Source organism: Microchirus variegatus (assembly GCF_963457635.1).
Source record: "Microchirus variegatus genome assembly, chromosome: 2".
In the NCBI taxonomy this organism is placed as follows: domain Eukaryota; kingdom Metazoa; phylum Chordata; class Actinopteri; order Pleuronectiformes; family Soleidae; genus Microchirus; species Microchirus variegatus.
The window spans coordinates 31,637,241-31,660,473 of record NC_139803.1 but is presented as its reverse complement, the minus strand read 5'-3'; the positions used below and the strand labels follow the sequence as shown (position 1 = coordinate 31,660,473).

General features: G+C 40.0%; 1 protein-coding gene across 1 annotated transcript; it reads right to left on the bottom strand.

Annotated features, from left to right (window-relative positions):
- Positions 1–1,247: 1,247 nt before the first annotated feature.
- dnaaf9 (dynein axonemal assembly factor 9) lies at positions 1,248–22,972 on the bottom strand. The gene is made up of 37 exons (XM_083885946.1): positions 22,892–22,972; positions 21,802–21,881; positions 21,494–21,619; positions 21,274–21,398; positions 20,420–20,516; positions 20,230–20,336; positions 20,054–20,131; positions 19,497–19,598; positions 19,290–19,345; positions 19,069–19,204; positions 18,086–18,167; positions 17,938–17,974; positions 17,780–17,864; positions 17,623–17,699; positions 17,471–17,515; positions 16,730–16,775; positions 16,534–16,645; positions 16,271–16,341; positions 15,786–15,833; positions 15,588–15,678; positions 15,388–15,491; positions 15,085–15,228; positions 14,335–14,420; positions 14,150–14,251; positions 13,238–13,355; positions 13,066–13,154; positions 12,825–12,959; positions 12,550–12,675; positions 9,915–9,952; positions 8,756–8,891; positions 7,779–7,865; positions 6,955–7,061; positions 6,639–6,713; positions 5,313–5,476; positions 5,145–5,210; positions 2,722–2,815; positions 1,248–1,924 (listed from the first exon to the last, which is right to left on the bottom strand). The coding sequence occupies exons 1-37, from the start codon at positions 22,945–22,947 to the stop codon at positions 1,818–1,820; spliced, it is 3,435 nt and encodes a 1,144-aa protein (XP_083742072.1). The 5' UTR covers positions 22,948–22,972; the 3' UTR covers positions 1,248–1,817.
- Positions 22,973–23,233: the final 261 nt, after the last annotated feature.

Sequence of the window (23,233 nt, the reverse complement as noted above, 5' to 3'; positions counted from 1 at the left end):
GTTTCTTTAAAGTAACCCGAATATCTTTGGTTTGTGAAGGAAAGTTTTCACGATTTTCCGATCAAATTCACCGACGATTATTAAAACAGCGATTGGCCCGTGACCGTGACTCAAACAGCGGTGACGCTGCTGACCCCATCATCAATGAAAGCCATTACATCTCCAGGTGTAGATGTAGAAGGGTCCCTAAATTCCACATATTTACCACACTTTTAACTCATAATCGGACGTGAAAGCACATTTTGTGTTGCTGTAGGAACCCTGATAAGTACATACGGTTAAGTGCATAAAACAAATGAGTGCAGAGCAAATAAGTAGCGTCGCTCTGCATCATCACAAATCACGGATAAAAAAAATAAAATATTACTGATAAAAAACATCAACTTTCAGTTAAGAAGTTCTACTTAAAAATGTTGACCCAAATCTGACCAGAGTTTCCCTGGATTATTTCATTTCCCTCTTCTCTCCCCGTGACCCACAATTATGCGTTAAAAGTAAAATGGGAATGTTCAAACTCGACTCACAAATATTTGGACCAAAACAGTGAAATATGGAGTTTTCCTCACTGAAATTTAGCAGCATTATAATAAACTGAAGTCAGTGCTTTAGAGACAAGTTTCTGAAGGACGTTGCATTGTCTTTTCAGACAGAAATGCTCAGTTTTTTCATTATATTCACTTTAGGAGTCTTAAAATAAAGCGCTGGGGTGGCGTACAGCTCTGTGATTAATGGCATCATCCATCAGCTGTCTGCAGCCAACAGGCTGGCCAATGTTTACAGCTCTACGGCCAAAACGCTCCCTCTGCCGCAGACAAGCTGACAGGTGGACCGTGGATTGGGTGACAACAGAGGAGGAGCGATTCTTGAGAAACCCCACCAGGGAGCTCACCGGCATCACACGGCTATCCATGCCTGTCCAGAAATAGAGGCTTTAATTTGCCAACTGTGATAAACAGAACGCCAGAGCAGCGAGGGCCTGGAAATTCCCTCCGATTGTGAGGGAGTCTCACGGCCCGCCACAGGCGCAGCAATTTAAATAAAAAACGCTGAGGTTCAAGTAAGCACTCCTGTGCTGTGTTGAGTTTCAGATTGGTCCGGAGCTGCCGCAACGACTCTCCTCTCTGGTTTTGATCTGAATTCATAAGCAAATGACGGAATCTGTTTGCCACTTTAATTTGACAAACAACACCCGACTTGACAAACCGCTAACGGCTTAATTTGCCGGCCGCTGAGGGAAGCGGGGCAAACAGCCATCGTGTGACATAACTGGCCCGCTGATGGGTGATGTCATTTCATGCAACCACATGAGGAGACAACGTGACAAGGGCTGTAAAATAAATAAATACTGAATAGATAGATGCTCATTTGCATCAGCACTGACATCAACAGTAAGGTCTTGTGCGACGTTACCTGTGTCTGAAAGTGTTTGAACCAGAAAAAGCTAACGAACAAAGGCAGCCGACAGAAGTCAAGGCACTGAAAACAACTGGAGCTAAAAAATATGCCCAACATCGAACAGCTTAATATTTGCGTTGTCATTAATTACTTGTTATTGTTGTTGATGTTATCGCCTCCCTGTGGTATCACAAGTGGCATTTGCAGTATTATTAAAAACAACCCTAAACGTGACCCAGTACACAGAAAATGAACCAATTTCTATCGTGGTACGTTCTGTGTGAGCGCACACTGTACTATTCTAGTGGAATGTTGGCTAAATAAACTCTTCCTCCACCCTATGCCCTCCCACACTGGTTATCTTGGATTTGAATGAGAAAGATGGAGGCAGTGGACATACACACACACACACACCGACTCCATCATGGGTCAAACAGGTCAGGTTGCTCCTGCAGCTCCAGCTGACGGTTGAACAGCTCGATCTCTCTGTTGGCCTCGGCGACATAGTCCTTTAAAAACTCCCCTATGTCTGCAGTCGCGGCAATGTAAGGGAACCAAACAACACAGGAGGCATTATGGAGAAGAAACAGACCACTTAAAGGTCCAGTGTGTCACATTTAAGTGTAAAATTATATATTTATAAAATTATATATTTTTGGTTTTCTTGAGGACTTAAGACATGGGTCTTGCTTTACGAGTGGCCTCCATTTTGTACCGCCATATTTCTTCAGCTGCCCAAAGAGACAAACCAGCCAGAGCATGTGTTTTATGTTTTTTTTTTTTGTTAAGTGTCAGCGTACTGCGTAATTGAAGAAAAAAACCCAACATTTTTGGTATGTGAAGGCCACCGTAGTTCAATGACAAACTTAGGAGGTGTCTTCCATTAGTTGCAATCTGCAGTCTCACCTTTAGAGGCCACTAATTCTTACACACTGGACCTTTAAAATCATTTTGAATAGAAAAGTATGACACATATCTTTATTTACCCTTTAAATACCCTTTTTTCCCTGGTGTGGATCGTCTGCTTTTCCTGACAAACACGAAATATATCTACTCCGCAGGCAGTTGAAGTTCCATATTGGCTACTTTAGTTTTAAATAAAGGTGTTATGGCTCTCCAGACCTGGTGACACTAGTCTGAAAAAGGTATCAACAAGATGGCTGACAAGTGGGGAAGACAATTCTAGAGGGACTTTCACAATAATAAATACAGATAAAGGCAGATCTTCACAATCGAAGAAGTCAATGAAAGAATGTTCCACTTATCAAACACAGACCCCGAGCTTCACTGACTCAGATTGTCCTTCCACCTGAATGAAAAGGATACTGGGATGGAAGCTCTGTTTGTCTCCAAAGATGTCGATGTACTGGTAGCCGTTGTAGAAGTAGCCTGGCGGCAGTGGGTCCAAGCGCCTGCTCGCCTAAACAGAAACACGTAACATGGAGTTTAGTCACCATTTATAATCAAGAAAGATTCTGGTATTGGTTCGTCCAAACTTTGTTTTGTGCATTTGATCCATCAATCATCATCTTTTGAGATTTGGCCATGTGAGTGTGGGTCCTCTCATTTGGTTATTTGGACACTTTTAATTGACCATAAAAGTGAATATGAGAGTGAATGGTTGTGTCCTGGCTCTGTATGTCGACTGAGACCGGCTCGTCAAGAGGATAAAGCAGTTGAGAATGAATGAATGTATTAAAGATCAAAAACGGAAGCCTCTCATTACAAAATACCCTCGGCTCAGTTAACTGTAGAAGTCTCACTGGCAGCAATTACACCATTTTTTTCCTTCAAGGATAAGTCTCTACAGACTTCGCACACATGGATTTGGCCAGTTTATCTTTTTCTTCCTGGCCGATCGTCACAGGCTCCATCAGCTTGGGTGACAGCAGCCACCTTCAGGTGTCTCTACACATATGTTTTATGAGGTTTTAATCTGAGCTTTAGCTGAGGGCAGCAGTCAGAGTCCGTGCCCTGAAGCTGCACCAGCATCGACTTGGCTGCTGCGCTGTCGTGCTGAGCTCTAAATTTTGCTGCATTCATGCTTCCCTCGGGTCTGACCACTCTCCTTGTCCCCTGCCAGTGAGAAGCACCATGATGAGACCACCAACTGGAGAGATGGAATTATCCAGCAGGTGAGCGTTGAAAATAGATTTTCAGTCCTTTTTTTTTTGCAGATCTCACTCACTATCCCGACCAAGGTCATTCATGAATGGTTACAGTTTAAGTTCTGGTTGCTTCAAACTTTTTAAAACCATTGTGCTCCTGGGAACATTCACAGTAGGGATGGGAATTTCACACATTTTTAGAGTTGATTGTCGAGGTCCATGTGTAATTTTTTTGTCGAGGTGCGCAAGTGTCGATTGTCGATCGATTTGTCGACAAAAAAAGTCCCATCCCTAATTCACAGCCTCGGAAATGGTTTTACACTTTTCAACTGGTCTGTGCTTCACCATCACACCTTTATAGTGGTGCAGAGGTCTACAGCGACGTCACAGATCGGCTTTTGTTCTGACGTGTGGAGTAAGTGTGGGGAACTTGTGTATACACAGGTGTGGGCTTTTGTAAGTTAAGTCATTTCAATTTCTTTTGGCCCATAGGTTTACGTTCTAGACATTTGTCAGGGACATTTGTGCAGCCAAATCAGAATGTACTGTATATTAAGAGATTTTAATATTATAATTAGAGCTGTAACTAACAATTATGTTCATAATCGATTAATCTGTTGATGGTCCAGATAATGTAAATGATTCAGTTTTAATGATTTCTTTGTTATATGGAGCAAAGAAAAAACGACCCAAGAAGCTAAAAAAATCAGAAATCATGTTTTAATAATGAAAAAAGCTTCAAAACGATTAATCGATTATCAAAATAGTTGACGATAAACTTAGTAGTTGATTAATAATCGATTAATTGTTTCAGCTCTAATTATAATTCCAAAAATAAATCCACAAATCTTATGAACAATGTGAATAACTTTTAAAGCCAGCAAAGCTAACTTCATAGATATGTTTACTTTAATGGCTACAATATTTAAATCCATGTTTACATCAGCTACACATCAGATACTTCTGCCATGAAACCTTCTGTCAGGGCATACATGAAACCGTCAGCGTGGAAGCGATTATATGCATTGTTTGCATACTCGTAATTCAATATATACCCACAAAACAGCTGCTGGCTCATAAAGTCATGACTCCTCGTTGACAAAATTCCTCACGGTGGTTTTAATGCAGTTCAGATTCCATCAAATTCCATCACTGCTAAATACAAACGCTATAACTGAGTTGAGTGGTTGGTGTTGCAACACTAACTTAAATAAATAAATGTGGTAAAACCTGACTCCGATTGTTGATTAGTCCCAACCTTACACTGCTGACCCAATCACAAGTTCCTATTCAAATGGTCAGCTCGTCGGTAAGCTCTGTGGAAGCCTGATAACGACCCATTTGTTTGAATCAGGTGTGATGGAGCAGGGAAACACACCTAAAATATACAGGACCAGGATTGAGAAACCCTGTTATACATTGTCAGATTCTTGATTTAACTTATTGACCACTGTTTTTTTGTTTTTTTAAATTAGATTTTAAATGACATGCTGTAATTAAACAAAGCCTAAATATGCTGCTGTAAAACCAGTGAAGGAACCCAGATAAGAAATGAATAGGACATATGAGTGACACACTGGATACAAAGCCTCATATCAGTAAAGGTACGAGGCTGTTTAACATAATTATAAACACACTCACGTGTACCATCTTGATTTCCTGTGGTGAGAGGGTATTTTTGGTCTTCTTAGGCTTCTTTTTCTGCCTCTGTCAAAACAGAAACAACAGCCTTGAGCTCACAAAACGCTGTATTCTTTCATATTTGACTGACTGAACTGATGACGGTGGATCAGCGTTTTCAAAGTCTACCTGCTTGGTGCACAGCCTGAGCCAGTCTTTCAGTCCATCTTCAGTCAATCCGACGCCATCAAAGACCATGAAGCAGGAGTCACTGGGGTCACCGCTGTGGTCGGTGGCGATGCTCAGGCTCCCGCTCAGCGTGTTGAATCTCACCTCCATCACTTGCTCCGAGTCTGGAGGTTCCAGAGATGAGGGGGCCTAGTCACACATTAAGTTCACACCTCGTGCGACACCTTCTCCAGCAGCTTCGTATGGTAACAGCATGCTGTCGGTTGGGTGTTAATGCCTAAAACATCTATACAGCCCCCCGCTGTGACTCCCAAAATGACTCACAGAACTCACGTGAGAAACAAAACAAGATTGAAAACATGTCAAATATGCCCCGAGCTAAATGTAAAATATGTGCTTGATGTACGGCGGCTAAGTACGACAACTGAAACAAAGTAAAATAAGTGAATATAAACTGATACAGTCTCCACACTCACTCCATTCTTCACTATCTTCCCAACTCTCTACACATCTCTGCACACTCTCTGCACATCTCCTCACAGACAGCCTGCACTTTCTCCTCATGCAACAGGTCTGATAATATGACACAAAAAAGAAAGAGTGAGGAAAACTACGTGGAGGAAACTGAACAAGGTGAACTATGAGCTTGAATGCTAAACACCAGACACCAGAGCAACCACTGAGCAGCATTCCTACCGTCTGGAGCTTCCTGTCTGCCTCGAGGGCAGCCTTCTCTAAAATAATTCCCAAAAAGTGGGAAATGCAAATGCAGGTCAAATGTTCATCAAAGGAAAGAAGTCACATTTTGTTTAGTAAACCTGGAATTCAAATATTTCATCTGGAAATTCAAAAAGGTTAAATCTGCAGTGCGTAACTTTTGGTGACGTCATTTATTGCCCCTCTCTTTGGTCAAATTTTACAGATGCGATAATTGGAAACCTGACTGAGGGAGCGTTTGTGTGTATATAGCAGCAGCGCAGGGCCCGGTGGGGACAGTAAAACTTTTATCGCATCAAACTGGGGAATGAGCATGTTTTCTGAGGAGTCCAATTCACTTTCCTTATCTGTGCTCTGAGTCAGATTCGCTCACTGTTGCTGTCGACTCCGTCTGTCTTTAGATAAAACAGATCACTCTGTGTGCAGTGTGAGAATGTAACCGGAATGTAACACTGCTATACAGAGAAACAGCGCCGACTTCATCGGTATTGTATGACCTCATTTTACAATGATTTTAATCTAACCGACACGTTTGAAAGTTAGGCACTGCAGTTTAAAAAAAAATGCATTTGAATGTGACAAAAATGAAACGTAGACGTATACAATTACCAGAAAATTTGACTCTTCCCCAAACATTGTACACGTTTCCTTGGAAAGGGCTTGGCTTTAGTGACGACTTGATTGCTTCAAAAGACAAAATTGGCAGAAATAATATATAATGTGAATGATAATGAAAAGCAAGATGCAGTGCAACTGAAAAAACACTCCGAGACTTCAGTTATCTCCATATTTGGAGGAAAGGCAGCTTATGTAATCATCATCAAAACACTGCCAGCTCATATCTGGAGCCTGTGTCACGTGTAAGAGTCAAAAAAACGAGCGTGGGGAGAGGGAGGGAGGGGGGAGAGCTTTCTTTCCATCTCACCTTTACAGCGGGTAACAAACAGAGGCCTCTCTAGGGGCCGACTGAAAGCCACGCGCTGCTGGGTGAGGACCAGAGACCCAGAACCAGAGAAGAAGCGCCCTTTGCACCTGAAATACACAACACGAGCACATTACACAAATAGTGACAAGTTCAGTGGCAGGCAAGCCAAGTGTTTGTGCTCCATTTTGTCTTTTGGCTTGGGAAGTTGTTTACTCTACCAGCTGCTCACAGGAGAGCAGCCAGCGAATGTGATTTACTGTTTAAAATTGTGGAAGTGGATGATGGATCTGTAAACGCGGTCACTTTCATGTGGACGGTGGAAAAGAGGGTCTTAAATGAAGATCTAAGAAGCATCGCAAACACGCTGATGTAAACAAACTAAAGCTTCAAGATAAGTACATCAAAAAGGGGGCCAGACTCTGGCCAGATATCCAGTGTATGATCTGTGGGGAGGATTTAGCAGAGGTTCATATTAGGCTGACCACTGAGGCATGAAGGCCGAATGGACCAGGTCCAGAGGGAAGAGACCCCCTCTGTGTACATGGCAACTGCATGGCCAACAGCTTGTTACTGTGCAGCCAGGAGGCATCTGGTGATAGAACACAAGATGCCCTGAGGGGCTTTACCGCAATCAGCAGCCGATACCCCCACCGCTGCAGTCAAGTGGCAATTAAACAGCAGGGGGAGAGAGAAACGAGGAAGGACAGAGGAATGATGGTACGCAGGGACCAACGGCAATCTGTTGCTTAGCGGCCAAAAGTTTGACTGTCGAGGACACGCAGGGGTCACAGCGAGCAAAGTGTAGCACGGAGGGAGGGTCTTACCATCCAGGGTAGAGGACATAACGTGCTCTCAGCATCTGTGGCTCATTGAAGCTGCTCTCGGAAAATATCAGATTCACATCTTCATTCCTGGACAAGAAAAAAGAGGAGAAAGTGCAAATTTCATTTTAAAGCTTCTCACGATTGCAGATGTTATTCTTCTTCTTCTGTTTTAAACAGAAATTATATGATGTGATGTTTGTTTGCTGTGTTCTTCATCTGAAAACAGGCTCTGTTAAGCAAAAATATCAGACCAGACTGAAGGAGCGTTTGCGTGTACACTATCGTTCAAAAGTTTGGGGTCAAAGGTCAAAATCATTTTCTTTTTCTTATCAATGATTATAACATTAAATGAATCAGAAATACACTCTATCTCCTGTGTTCTAATGGTACATTGTATTTGCTAATCACGTTAGAAGGTATTGGATGATTAGAAAACCCTTGTGCAATTATGTTAGCACAGCTGAAAACAGTTTTGCTGGTTCTTCGATGAAAGCAAGTTTGAAGGGCAAAATGATTATTTTGAATAAAAATCATTATTTTTAATCTTGTCAATGTCTTGACTATATTTTCTATTCATTTTGCAACTCTTTTGATGAATAAAAGTGTGACTTTTAATGAAAAACTTGTATAGGTGATCCCAAACTTTTGAATGGTAGTGTATAAGGTAATACTGGAGATGTTTGATAACACAGAGACGACTGAAGCCGCTCACCGGAGCATAAACTGAGAACGCTGTGGGACTCATTTAGAGAAAACAATTATCTTAAGTGTCGCACGAAGGAGAAGTACTTGTATTGTTATCTCACAACATTCCTCACATAAAGAAGACTTTGAGAAATCAGGACACGTCCCTGTGCAAGGCGAACAGGTTGACCCATGGACTCTTAAAGCAGTGCTCTATCGTGAATATTTTAGGCAAAGATAAACGCAGTTAAGTAACTGTTTGTGTCACAGATCGTGATTCTGTGGGCACCCACCTGGTGACAGCTCCCCTCTCTGCTTGTATGAAGGCCGCGGTGGGGTTGGCAGAGCGTACCAACAGCTGAACATGCTGCATGAGAGGGTGCTTCTGCTCTGCTGTCAGCCCGGTGAACACCACTGTACTCACAGCACCTGACATCCAACAAGGCACAGAGAAGGGAATATGAATCACAGGAGATGGCTGGCTCGCTTTCCTTAAAGAACACTGTCTGTGTAGCCACTGCAGAAACACCACATCTCACACTGGGGCTGATTTGCTGGTGTTGCTGCTGTTGTATCCTGACAGCGAGCTGGAGATGTGACACACCAAGTGATTTGGTACTGAGGCTACATCCATACTATGCTTTCATTTGAAAACGGCATTTTCAGATCAAAAGGATGTGCGTCCAGGTGAGCGTTTTAGCGCCACATTGCTTACATGTCTAAATAGGTATATCATGTGACATCTATTGATTCTCTCCTCTGTAGATTATTTCAAATTTTTGGGAATAATGTTTGAGCCGTTATCTTAGGAGGACGTGGGTTCCAAGAAGAAAATTGACACTAGAGCTAAGAAGTGGGCATTGAAAGTTAATGCAGGATTTACAGTATGTTGAGCTCAGAGGAGCAGCTAATGTGATGCATTCAAGGGCACTGGTAAATGTCATCACTTCTGCAGGGTCCCCACTGTGTTATTGGAGTGAAAAGATTATACTATATTTTATAGATTATTGCTATTGCACTTCTAAAAAAATACAAAAATATATCTGTATTTTTCATTTTTAGTAATTGAATATTTATGCCCATCTCTAGGGTAAACATGTCACAGGTCAGGGAAGCCAAAACCAAGGCACTGCTAAAATATTAATAGACCTTTTTTTTTTTTTACACAGTGTGTTTTTGCTGGCTGAATTTTTCATCATTTATTTTTCATATGTGTGTAACTTTTGGTCAGATTTTATTTCACAAAAAAACACATCTCTTGACCTTTAAGGATAATGTATTGCAGCCTGGCATATAGTACAGCTGGAATTGCTGAACTAAAAGAGCAAAACAACAACAACAACAACAACAACAACAGTGATGATCAATATGGTGTTTCCTCAGTATTGCAAGAAATGTCTCTCTTTGCTATGCATTGCGTCGCTGGGAAAGAGGAAAGCACACAGATCTCACCTTGGCTGCACTGCTCCAACAGCTTTGGGAAGGCAATTCTACAGCAGAAGAGAAGAGACACAAAATTGTAAATGAGCAGTTTTTACTGCATTATTTATCCGTTAAACATGAGTTAATTTGGCTTGAACTAAAATAGTCCCTGCTGCACTGTAAATGGATTAAGCAGAAAATAGGATTAGTGTTTTAAAATGACACATAATTAGTCTCAATGTATTTAGTTAAAAGGCACTGTATATAGTATTATAGCATTAATTTTGTGGAAACAATGAATGCTCCTCCGCCTTTACATAATAGGTAAATGAAAGTCACATTTGACAGCTTGTCAATCGAAATGTATCGCAAATTTTAGCCAAACCTTCAAAGATTCCATGGGATTATACACCACTGAAAACATGACTATAATTGTTACGTTCTATTGTTGCTTATAGATCCCTCTAAATCCTACACACTAGACCTGGATCTCATGTCTCGTTGCACAATATCACCACTAATGATATCTGTATTTATGACTAATGGGCGCTCGCCAAAGTTGTGCAGCCATAAACAGACTAATTCCATGTTATGGCCCTCGGCTAACAAGCCGGTTATCCATCACAGGGACATTTTTCATCAGAAGACATCACGGCTGAGACTGGCAACTGACCAATGTAAAAGCTTCCTGTAATCTCGTTTAATCTTAACATAATTTATCCTGAGTTTTTAAATCGATCAGTGTTGTACAGCGGTGCTCTCTGAAAAACCACACTGAGTCAAGCCACGATGGATCTTCTCAGGGAGGGAGGAGGAGGAGCAGAGGGAGGGACAAAGGGGGGTCAGCAATTTGAAAGGCATTTATCTTTCCTGTCCTGATGTAATGAACTGTCTACATCCATCATAAAGAATGGATCATGACTGACTGATGAGATTCACTGAGGAGGGTGTGTTGGTCACACATGTGAATCTGTGGGATTAGAGAGCTATGTATGTATGAGGGGGGAGGGGTGATGGGCAGGTCATGTCTAAGATGACACCCAATTAGCGCCATAGAAGGAATCTGCAAACCTCCATACGATCCATGGCGACAGACTGTAATGGGGGCTCGGTTGAAGACGCCTCACATGGAGAAGTCAGCGGTAACCACATATGGCGAGTGAACCTATTATTACACATTTTTCCACAGCTAAGTCACTTCAGGCAGGAACATCGCAGCGTGTTTATAGCACAGGGTCTCAAACACCCTTTAGATTTATTATTAAGCTTAAGTTAAGCTTGCTGGGGTGAAATCACCTCATGTGAAGCAAAGGTTCTGAGCTGACTACCACTGGGGGGCCCAAAAACTCCATGGGGTTCACAGAACCCTTTTGATACCCTTTAAGGGTATGATAATATTATGATTTAAAAGATAAACGACTCAGCATTAAAATAGTAATTGTGAAGGGAAAACAAAGAGATTTGTTCAAACTTGAACCTTAAAGACCTGTTAAAGCTCAAAATGTACAGCCTAGAACTGTGACAGACTGTCTGAAGTAAATTGTGTTTGTGTGCTTTCCTGATGCTTTCTTTTAGTTTTTCACAACTCGAGTCATTTTAAAACGTGCTGCAAAAAAAAAACGTGGACCTCGACACACTGACCAAGCGTCGCAGTGCACTGGAAAACTGCATATTAACCGGAGTGCTATGTGATATTGTGTGGAGGAGCTCAGTCAATCCATGACAGTGAGTGAGAAGCTCCATAAGCTACGTCTAAAGCCTGCAACAAAAGGGGAGTGAGATTAAATGGAGGACTGATCCTCTCGGTGAAAGGGAACCAGCCTTGAGATTTAATAGCTGAACGTGTCATGTGACCTTGTCGTGGAAACGACCACGGCTTCAACAGTTTATCAACATCCGACCCTGTCTGTCATCAGCCGCTACAGGCAAAAACAAAGCCACCATTTGTTGTTTGTTGCAGCTCATCTTTGTTACTCACACTGATTATAAACTAAAATACTTCCACTGGAACTGAAATTGTAGAGATGTAGAGAATTTTCTCTGAGATTCTGTTCATACAAAATTGATAGATGTGGTTGTTCAAAAGGAAAAGCCTTTGATAGAAACACTGGAGAGAAATAGGATGTTGTGCTTTTCAGGATTCAGTTCAAATATGTTACATGCTGCAAATTACATTTAAGATGATTGAACTAAATCAATAAATCACATATTTTTCTGCATGTACAAGCCCTGAAATCTTGGCTGACATATTATTTATTTCACATTTAACCGGGATTTCTAAACCCATACAGGAGTGAATGCAGATCTGGTGAAGAAAAAACAAATTAAAGCTGGAATTAAAAGGGCTTTTGGACCAAAAGGAATTGGATATGAGATTCTAGTCTATAAGGTTTTGTTTTCTGGGCCATCTGTCTGCATAGATATGGGGGGTTTCTTTTCACTTTTCCCTTTTTTTTTACTACTGCAACAGAAATAAGGAACAACATCAATATACAAGTAAAGTCAAATTTGGTGCAGATCTAAATAATGAACCAGATATTAGTGTCGTCTGAGGAATGTGCTCTCAGGGCCATTTCTCTTTCAGTGTCGTGCCTTTTAAAATTGTGACACGTATTTGTTTGTCGCATTTTAACGCAAGAACTGGAGGATATGAGAGAAATCTCACCTGTGCTCCAAACAGGAAGCGACAGGGTCCACACAGGCGGTGACCGCACCGATGGCAAAGCGTGTCTGGATTACAGGGTCGGGGTGGAAAAGCACAGCCTGGACCACGTCAAGAACATCGGTGTATCTGTACAAGTGGAGACATTTTGAGACTTTTAAAAACACCGATACAGAAAGATGAGACAATAAACATTTTACTCTGAAAGGAAGAAAGCACTATTTTAGTTCAACTCTGCTCGCCACAATAAGTCTTGACAGATCAGCGGGTCTTCTTACCCAGGTGAGAGAACCAACAGACGGGGTTTTCCTCCTGAGCCTCTCTGACTCTGCAGGAAGCTAGACAAATACTGCTGGAGGTGAGATGCTGAGAAGCTGTCACAGCTGTCAACACCAGGTTCATAAACCACCCACCTGCAGATGCAATGAAATTTTGTACATTTAAGTTGTTTTTGTTTGTGTTTTAAGTAAAAAAATTGAGGGGAAAAAAGCCAGATTTTTTAGATGTATTTACTCGTACCGTCCGTGTTCCTTGTTCAGCTGGACCAGGTAATTGCACAGTCTCTCCTTGTGACTTCCTGGCAGCCCGGTGATGATACTGATGACGACCTTTGCACATGTTAAAAAGCCCACATCAGACATTTTTATTGTTAATTTATTGTGCCATTTTCAAGTATAGCCGACATGCTCACTTTGTCTCCCGGGCCACCGACTGCATTCCTCAGCTCTGCAGAGGGGAACAGCACCCCCAGGTGGTCGTACAGGATGGGCTCCTGACTGATGCTGCTCAGGGCAAAGTGCTGAAGAAACCTGGAGAGAGTGAGTACATACACATGCGGGAATGGAGTCACGACATTGCTCACATTACGGTGATATGACAAGAAAATCAAACTTAATACTCAAACCTTAAAAAAATATACAACCATTTTGTATATTTTTGGGGGAAAATGTACTTTTCCCTGCTTCAATGTTGGATTCAAATCCTGGTTTACATCTTCTTCTGCCAAGGAGGTTATGTTTTCATCAGTTCTACTACTGAGCTACTGTTGCTACCCCCAAACTTAAACAAGTTCAGATGTGTTTATCTCGTTAAGATGGTAACAGCTATAAGCAGGTAAAGTTCTATACAGATCCAGAAAGTTCTTTTGGATCCAGGGGATCAAAATGTAAGAATTTTAGGTTTTAGACTCTCATTTTTGGACCAGAAATGAAAATTAATCCCTGGTGGATTTTAAACAGTTTTTTGCAACAGTTGTATGTACAGTATAGGTTTAGATGTGGCAGATTTAAAAATGACTTGGGGCTTGTAGCTCTACTGATCAAAGGAATAGTTTATAAAGTCCAAATAATAAAGCCACATGATCATGTATATTATTTTTTATTATCATTACATTATTATTAATATAATTTTTTTGTTTTTGCTACCAGCAGAATGACAGACCAGAAGTGGAGAAATCACTGTGTCAAGAAACACAGGCTTAATAAATACTATTTTTGGAATACATAGTCCTGATTAAGTGATACCCACAGCAGCGTCGGATTTCATCGCTCGTTCATGTCTAACTCTGCAGATCTGCACAGCGTGTGTGTGTGTGTGTACTAACATGTCCTGCTCAGGCAGCTGAGAGTACGAGGTCTTCAGGCTGCCTCTGCGTTTGGCCACTGGGGGCTCCTGACTGGCGTGCAGCTTCTGGAGTCTGGCGTGCCTGAAATAAATACAATAAAGTGACCAGGAATGAGGTTAAAGGACCATCAGAGCGATCTGGTTAAGAAGTTCACACGTTCTTACATGTTTTTCTGGCTCCAGCTCAGTTGCTCTTGGTCCTGCAGCTGCAGATTGAGTCGAGATTCAGGGTTTTGCCACATTGACAAAACCTGGAACAAGCAAGAGAGAAAAAGTGTCAGACAATTTATAGATGGATCTTAAATTAATGAAATTAAGATTTAAAACATTTCTATTTGCATTGCATTACAGCAGTAAATACAGTCAAGGTAAAGGTAATAAACTTCTTTACTCCTTAAAACTTTCATTTAGGAGACTCTCTTTTAACCAAAGAGACTCACAAGGGAATTGAGCACAACCTGCCAGGGGTGGAGTTGAACTTGCAACCATGATGTCTTCTGCACACAAGGTACCGGTCTTCACCACTGAGCTTCTCCAACCTACTCTTCTTATGCTTGCTATACTTTCTTCTTGTTTGTTTTATTCATGTTGACATTTGCTGGTCTGAAATGTTGTGACTTTGCCTTCATGTTGCTATGCTCCTGTTTTGTTAACAGCTATAATTATATTTTATCATAATAAACATTTTTACTCACGGTGGGAGTAAAATACTTGAAATATTTAGTTTAACTATTGTATGGCGAGATTCATTTTAATACTGTAAAACACGAGTTTATGTTCTTATTTGTCATGTCAAACTTTTTTGTGTATTACAACTAAGATAAGCTGAACAACGTGCAAACATGTAGGTACATGTACTGCAGTAACAATCAGTACATTCAAAGTCTGAATCCGTCCAGGTTTATGTTCAGTTACCTTGGAGTAGAAGGCTCTGTGGCTCTTAGACCTGGGCTGCAGAGCAAAGACCAGACAGCGGTCAGCGCTGTGGACCGGGAACGGGAGGTGTGGGAGCAGACTGCTGCTGTACTCCACAAAGAGAGACGCCACGGAGCTTGAGTCCTGGGGAGAAGATGACGCACATTAGGGTTGAAGCATTTGATTTTTTTTTTACCCCATAATAGTGAGTTCCATTTGTGGCACCAACTGCCACCACACAAAATTATTTTAAAATGATTTTTTTTTTGCACGATTCGGTTCCATAATATTATAAGCACATACCGGATCATAGAACTTGATGGTATTGATGTGATTTTTAGACAGAGTGATGCTGCCATACTGAGAATGAATAAACAGGATTCCCTCAGAGAAGAAAACGATCTTCCCTAGAATTTAAACAGACATTCAACAAAACGCATGATATTAGTATTATGGCAAAGATTGTAAAATAGAAAAACATTGCAAGAGAGAGAAACCTTCACCTTCTTCAGGCATGGAGAGTTGACTGCTGGAGAAGACATACGCAGCGTCTGCTACAGTCAGAGCCGTCCCCAAACAAGTGTCCTCCTCGGTCTGTGTAAGACAATTAATGCAGCTTATTGTAGGTTCAATTTTAATAGACATACAGTACATATATTCAAGTATGCAGCTCAGTGAACACATGAAGCTTATGATTATACCTTAGTGAGATGCTGGGCTTGCTCAGACTGCTTCACATCAGACTCCATCTAAGAATAATGGGGGGAAAACTGTTTATTTCTATTGTAGATTATATGAATATTCAAATAATTATATAGGACAGACTCCAGTCTATACTAGCAAAAAATATAATTGTTAACAACTGCCATTTGCTTTTTAGTTCCTCACATAAGGACGTCTAGTTACTGGGATGCACTACTGACCATTTCTCCTAAAATTCAAGTAACTAATTCTCATCTAATCAATAAAAAACATGCAAATTAGCTCCTAAATAGATCAGTAAATTATAATAATCCTGGAATTCATGTAACAAATAATCAAATAAGCCTAATATTTCAGTTTGAGCACTGACGTGTGCCAAACATCTTCGATGGTGTTCCCAAAAATAATATTCAGTGACCAAAACACAGTGCCGCTTTCACTGTAATTACAAAATACACTGTGTTTTTCTGCTGTGCAGACGTACCAGCCAGCAGGCGTATCGCGGCACAGTTGTCGTCAGGATGGTGTAGCAGCTGTCTGAGGACACAGTGCCATCTGCAGGACAGGAGACAGACTTGTCAACAAAGCCAAAGGACGGCAAAGACAGAATAACTCAATACATAAATGATCCTCAGAGGAAAGTGGATATTTTTAGACCAGACAAACAAACAGTATTTAAATAAAATTTCCTGTGTGGAATCAATTGGCGATCTGTTCTAATTTGAGGTTATTTAATCCATACTGTACCTTTCTGCTGAATGTTGATGCTGGACTCGAGGAAGGACTCAGAGAAGACGACAGAGCCCAGGTTCCCCTGATCCCACTGCAGGTCTGGGATGTCGTGCACAGTCATGGAGGCCTTCATAAAGAAAGTGCAAATAGTCCGGTATTTTAAGTCTTTTGATTGTTTCAACAAGTTAAAATTATGTTTTTAAAAACGTACCGTTTTTGCCACATAACGGCTTTCTTCATCAGTCAGAGGAATAATCCTGAAAAACATGAAAAATAACTACCACGACCATTTTCACAGGTCGACTTAAAGGAAACTGGACTAGAGGTCAAACATTTGTGTCAATTTTGAAATCTTCTTCTCACTGTGAAATGATTAAGAAAGCAAAAAAAGCTTTTTATGACGTCACAATAACCTTAATCTTTGACATTAATCTTGGTCCAAGTTAATGTTTTGTGCTAATTGTGAAGAAATCCTCTCATCAAGTGCTGCATTGCTTATTATTTTTTTAATCAATTAACCTGTAGATTATTTTCTAAAATAATCAATAACTTGAGACATGAAGATATGGTCTTAGATTTTGGATCATCATTATATCGTGATACGGTTTCTGTGATGATTTATGCTGATTTTAAAGAGGCAAAATTACATGTATTACATTTGTGAAATATTTCTAGATATTATAAAGTAAGCCTAATTATTTGTGTTAAAGTTTAATCTGACCATGTTTGTAGACAATGTTACTGTTTTTAACACACGTAAATATCCTTCATTTAGCCAAAGAAATAAAACGGGTATTATCTGAAATGAAAGGTAATAATAAGTGTATTTTATTATATAGATATTTTATTGTACAGTGTATTTACAGTGTATCAAGCACAAACGAAAAAGAAAACATTCCCAGATTATTTATTCCATTATTTGAAATGTGTGAATGGATGAGCCGACACTCACCTTCCTTGGTTGTTCACGGCTTGAATGCTGAATTCACATTTGGACCTGAGGTGAGAAAAAACACACAAATCAAACAACACATTTCACTTCACGCTTGGCTGAAAAGACCAATACAGTCAACACCAGCGAAAACAATGAGAATAAATCTGTACCTGAGTGAGCTGCGGTACTTGCTCAAACCCATGGAGTCCAAAGCCACGAAGAAGGTGTTCTCTGCGACATCCTTCGCCTACAATATCGCACATTTCTTCATGAGTAATGGCACGATCATGTGAAATAAAGGTTAAATGAAGTGTTTTTTCTCCTTACCTTGGTGGCACTGGATGTAGAAGAGTAGCATTTGATTCCAGAAAGAACCGCTTGAACAGCAGCTGAATAAATCTGTGACAAATGTCTGGAGAGGGGGAAAGGAAATATTAATCAATGGCTTGAAGGCAAAATGTGAATAAAAATCTTAAGGCACTTACAAGGCTTCTGTTTTCTTTTGCACGGTGTTCTGATTTCCTGTGAGTGAAAACAGTATGAGACAATTCATGCTGGGTTCTATTTTCTTTCGAATAATCAATAATATAATATTATTAATATAATAGGTGTAAGATAATAGTAAAACCTCACCAAGGTACGGGGAGTGAGTGTTTCCGAAGAAATAGGTTCGAGAGCAGGCTAGCGGTCCTTTGGGAGAAACACACTGCAGGATCTAGAAGAAAATGACGACAGGCTTGTTGTTATTTAGTCACGTTTATACTCCAAGCTGTTACACAATGATTTTAATCTGACAAGATGTTGAAGATAATTTGGTTCGGTTTGACTGGGACATCTGTGTGGCGTTTATATGCCGTCTCTCCATGTGTGCTTCCTCCACTTCAAAACATGGCAATAACTGAAATCAGTGTTCGCATTAAGTTAATCCGCTCTGATCAAGTCTTGAGTTCAGGTCTGAGTGTTCCCGGTACATCCTGAGTGGGTCCTCCGATCGGATCACAAAAGCCACATTCAGATGAGGGATTAGAGTCCGATCCGCTGCAGTTTCACAGTGTTTTTACACTAATCAGCACTTCTACATGAATTCATTTCTGACCAATGTGTGATTTCTCTTTTTCTTCTAATGGTTACAATCTTATTTCTTGTTAAAACAATGCGAGTAGACATTACACTACATTATTGACTACATGAACTTATACCAAACAATTTGCACCTTATGTAAATACTACCTGTGCGTTGTTCTTTATTCAACAATGTTATTTTGACTTTGACTTAACAGACCTTTTCTGTGTTCTGTAACAATTGCTTTATGTGCCTTGAATTACCTGCTGGGGACAAATAAAAGGGTTTTAAAGCGAATTGAACTGAATATGCACAGTCTCTTCTCGGTTTTCAGTAAGCCAGCTCCACTGTTTCCAGGTGGCTGTCAGCCAACGATGCAGAAATCGTCTGCAGTCGTTACTGAGAGCATTTTGTGACAAATGATAGAATTTACACAGAGATGCTTTTGTTCCTTCACTAAGCTAAAATTCAATCACCTTTGTCATTTTAGTCCATGTTGATTCCCCCAGGGCTAACTAACTAAGGGCTAAGGTGTCTTTTTCTCTTTTACTCACCATGTGTGTGGCTGCAGAACCCTGACACCCTGTGTTGCGGACCTGATGACTCTCCGAGGGGAAGTTGAAGGAATAGTTCTCCAGATCCTCAGAGGAAGAATGCTTCCCGAACAACACAAAGGGCTGCTGACTTTTACTAGAAGGAGAATCAGAGTATTTATTTTCACATGCTACAAAAGCTCAAATAAACACAATGTTTTCAACATGAATAATATTAATACCTTTTATCTGTGATGTTGCTCGAGAGAAGTCCGTGACAGTAATACGTGCGGAATGCCTGCAGATTGATGGGAAAGCACTTTATGTGGACTAAAAACTAAAAAATGGACACTGAAAATCACCATATACTCAATTATTACGTCTTAATATACAGTCCTTCAGTAAGCTGCTGCTTGATCAGTTCTTGGACTTTGCGGTTGTGGACTCACCTCGCCTGCCTGAGCTTCAGACAGCTCTAGGATGGACAGATGACTCTCCAGGTCCATACTGGAGAAAAACTGACTCCACTGTTTCTCAAAGTTTACCAGGTCCTAAAATAAACAACACAGAGGTTAGGTTTAAGGTATGAGACCTCTGAAATGTAAGTTAAGGTCACAAATAACAACAATAATAACAACAATAGTAAGTAACAATAATAAATAAAAATATTTTCACAAAAACATTGGGTATTAATTAATGCAACAGAATCTGAAGAAAATTGGTAACAACTGATTTAAATGTGTGCATTTCCTTGTTTTTGAATGTAACTATAACAATATAAGCTGACAGTTAAGTTGTATTGTATTCCGTATAAAAGTTCAGGATGATCCAATACTCTAAATCAAAATCACTGGATCTGATATTGGAAAGAGAAAAATAAAAATAATAAAATATTGTATGCTTCACTATGCACAAGAATGTTGTGTGCAGTTTATTTCTTCTTTATGGGAGAAGAATATTAGTGGAAAAGTTATAAAGTAATTATAATAACCCAAATCAGTGATACCTCTGCGAGCAGACTGTCCAGAGACACTGGGTCCAATCTGTTGTACACCTGCCACAGCTTCTCACTCATGTCCATGAGCTAGAAAAAAAAGCATAATACAGAACACAATTACACCATGCTCAAATAAGAAGCACATTTAATGTTTATCAAATTTGAGAGCTCAATAAAAATCTTACCTTGTATTTAAGGGTAAAAAAGCTCCCTTCACCGATGCCTTCAAGAGCAAATGCCTGAATCAGGGGCCACTTTTCCACCATAAACATGTCAAACTTCTGCATGTGTCCTAAAAAAACAGTAAAGGACAGAAGGTTGTGTTGCTTGACTGTGGTGATGCAATTAATAGTGAATTAACATGAGGACATTTACCCTGCGCGCTGAAAGGAACTCCGATACGATAGCAGTCCTGCACCATTGTGACAAAACTGAAGATTTTGAATTCCTCCGCTGCTTCCTCGTCTTCATACTGTGTGTGTGTGATGGGTGGGAAATCGCAGCTCAGTTAATGACATGAACACTGCAACAGTGGGTACAACACTGAGAAATACAAGCCAAGAAATAGATCAATCAAATTATTTTGTATACATCAATTAGCAGTTTGGTTCTTAAAATGTCAAAACATATTGATTGTTGTTTCCTAAACTTCAAGATGATGATGTTCTCTAATGTCTTGTTTTGCCCACAAACCAACATTATTCAGTTTTAATGATTTCTGTTTAATATGGAGCAAAGAAACCAGAACATTTCAGATAAATTGATCATCAAAATAAGCCTTAATCAATATCTTTATGTGTTGTGTAAACACACCGTGAGAAACAACCCATAATCTGTGAAAAGTTTCTCTGTTTAACTTTCACTGAAGTAAAAGCAAAGAACAAAACTTAATCTTTCACTATCTGACAATTTATCATGATAAATAAAAAAATTGATATCGACTGACTGGATTATTTGTTCCATATAATAATTTAAAAAAATTAATACTGGATCATTTTAGTTTCTAGACAAAACAAGCCATTTGAAAACATCATTATTTTGATTTTGGAAAACACTGATCAACATTGTTCAACATTTTCTGGACCAAATAATGATGAATTGAGAAAATAAAGAACAGAATTATGGATAAGGAAAATAATTGCAGCCCAATCTGCAGGGGATTAAGTCGCAGCTGAAATAGGTCCTGCGACTTTGTTAAGCATTCATGAACTGTCATAAACAGGACTGACCTCTGCCTCTGTCATGCAGTAGAGATGCAGGTTCCTCCAGTGAGAGATGTAGGGCAACAGGTAGCTGTAATTCAGTGGGTTGCAGTACAGATGAACACACTCCGCCTTGATCAGCAGGATCACATCTGGAAAACAGAAAACAATGTGTCGGCGTGAGTAAACACCACAGCAATACACAAAGATATGACTGAAAAACCTGCGAAACAACATCTGAACTAACCATCCAGCATTTCCTCTGGGAATTCCTCAAGGGTGTGTTCTATATTCAGCGGGTTCTGCCCATACAGTCCGTAAAACAGGTATTTCGCCAGCTCAGTGCACCCTTCATTGTATCTGCTCTCAATTCCTGGAACACACACATAAAAGAAGGCATTTATATTCACTAGCTGGTCTTGAATGATTACATTTCTCTCATCTGCGGCGGAAAAAAGTAGTTTTCTCTACCTTTAGGTGTTGACAGAGCGGCTAACCAGAGCATGATAAAGAAACAAAGGCTCAAGATAAAACAACATTTGAGACTTAACATACCAAGAGAGCACAAGATGCCTTCAGGAGTGGAGACACCGCTCTCACGAAGCAGAGACTGGACCTGACGCAGGCGACAGCAACTGGGAAATATAATCATATATTGTTTTATAATACAGCCAGAGATTTTGCTATTATGACCAACAATTTCAGATCAATAATCAGCTAAAAGGTTTATTCTTAAAGTCTACCAGATGCTTTCAGCACGCTTTTAAAAAAAAGAAGCCAAAATGCAAATTTTCCAGCCTTACTAATGAAAGGCTTCTTAAAGAAAGATTAGAATAGAAATAAGACTTATTAGACATGTTCTGTTCTTTGTACAATCAGCCTATAGGGCCATTAAATAATGCAATAAGACCCTGTTAATCTAAAACCCTTTCTTATACTTTCTCAGGATTAATGTGACACTTTGTGCTATTATTATTCTGGATACAGGGAGATTTTACATTACATTTATACTGTGTATGGGTATGTTGTTGAGTATGATCTTTATTTCTTGCTGAGATTAATGTATTCCAACACTGTCCCCAATATAAACTAATAAAATAAACTGAGTATAAGGGTAGGGTGGATTAAATTCTGTAAATAGTAGAACGCTGCATTAAAAAAATACTCTAAAAAGTATTATTCAACCTCCTAATGGATTAAATAAATGCATTTGTTTGTGCCACTATTTGAAGAGGAGAGATCTGCCTCATTTGGAGACATACAAAAACAAATTATTCTGTGGTCATTATTCCAAATAACTAGCAAGGGCTGTAATGACTAAATGATTACTAAATTAATCACCAGCCATTTAGATAACTGATTAATTCGTTTGAGTGTTAGCTTATAAAACGAATAGCCTATGTAGCTGAAGCAGCTAATTAAAAATAGCAATGGCATCACTATTTGTCTTTAAGGTTACAGCTGACTTGCCTAAGTTATATATTGGTGAAATGTTTATACTTTCTTGAGCACGTTCATTTACATTGACAGCTGACGTTTGTTTACGTATCGACTGTACATAATGGGCACAGCGGTTGACTTCCATGCTAACATTTGCTAGGTTAGCTTGGCTCGAGCTGTAAACACAGCTCGATATTGTCGTTACCTGACAGCTGGGTTGACCCCCGACAATTTCCCGTTCACTGTTCTTATACCGGCCATTGTGACGACCGTCGCGGTGCACGCACAGTTCACGTTTTTAAACCGAACAACGTTAGCTATTTGTGGTGTGTTTTCAGGCCGAGAAACTACATCGTCTTCTTCTCCATCACCCTGGAGAACGTACACACACACGGTAACGGAGCGAACCATTTCACTCAGGGAAAGGGGAGGGTTTGGAATATTGTAGCGACGTTTTGACGAATCTCTGACCATATAAACCACGAATTGTAAATCTATTCCGGCTTGATGGTGTACCTTTTTTTAGAATACTGTTCACAATTGGCGA

Bases quoted from the DNA above. Each gene is read 5' to 3' on its own strand.
- dnaaf9 (XM_083885946.1), bottom strand. From the start codon at position 22,947: ATGGCCGGTATAAGAACAGTGAACGGGAAATTGTCGGGGGTCAACCCA. The intron at 18,168-19,068 runs GTGAGTAAAAGA...ATTTTCTTCTAG, and splicing joins GTTCTGCAGCCACACACATG to ATCCTGCAGTGTGTTTCTCC. The intron at 15,834-16,270 runs GTACGTCTGCAC...CATTATTCTTAG, and splicing joins CGCGATACGCCTGCTGGCTG to ATGGAGTCTGATGTGAAGCA.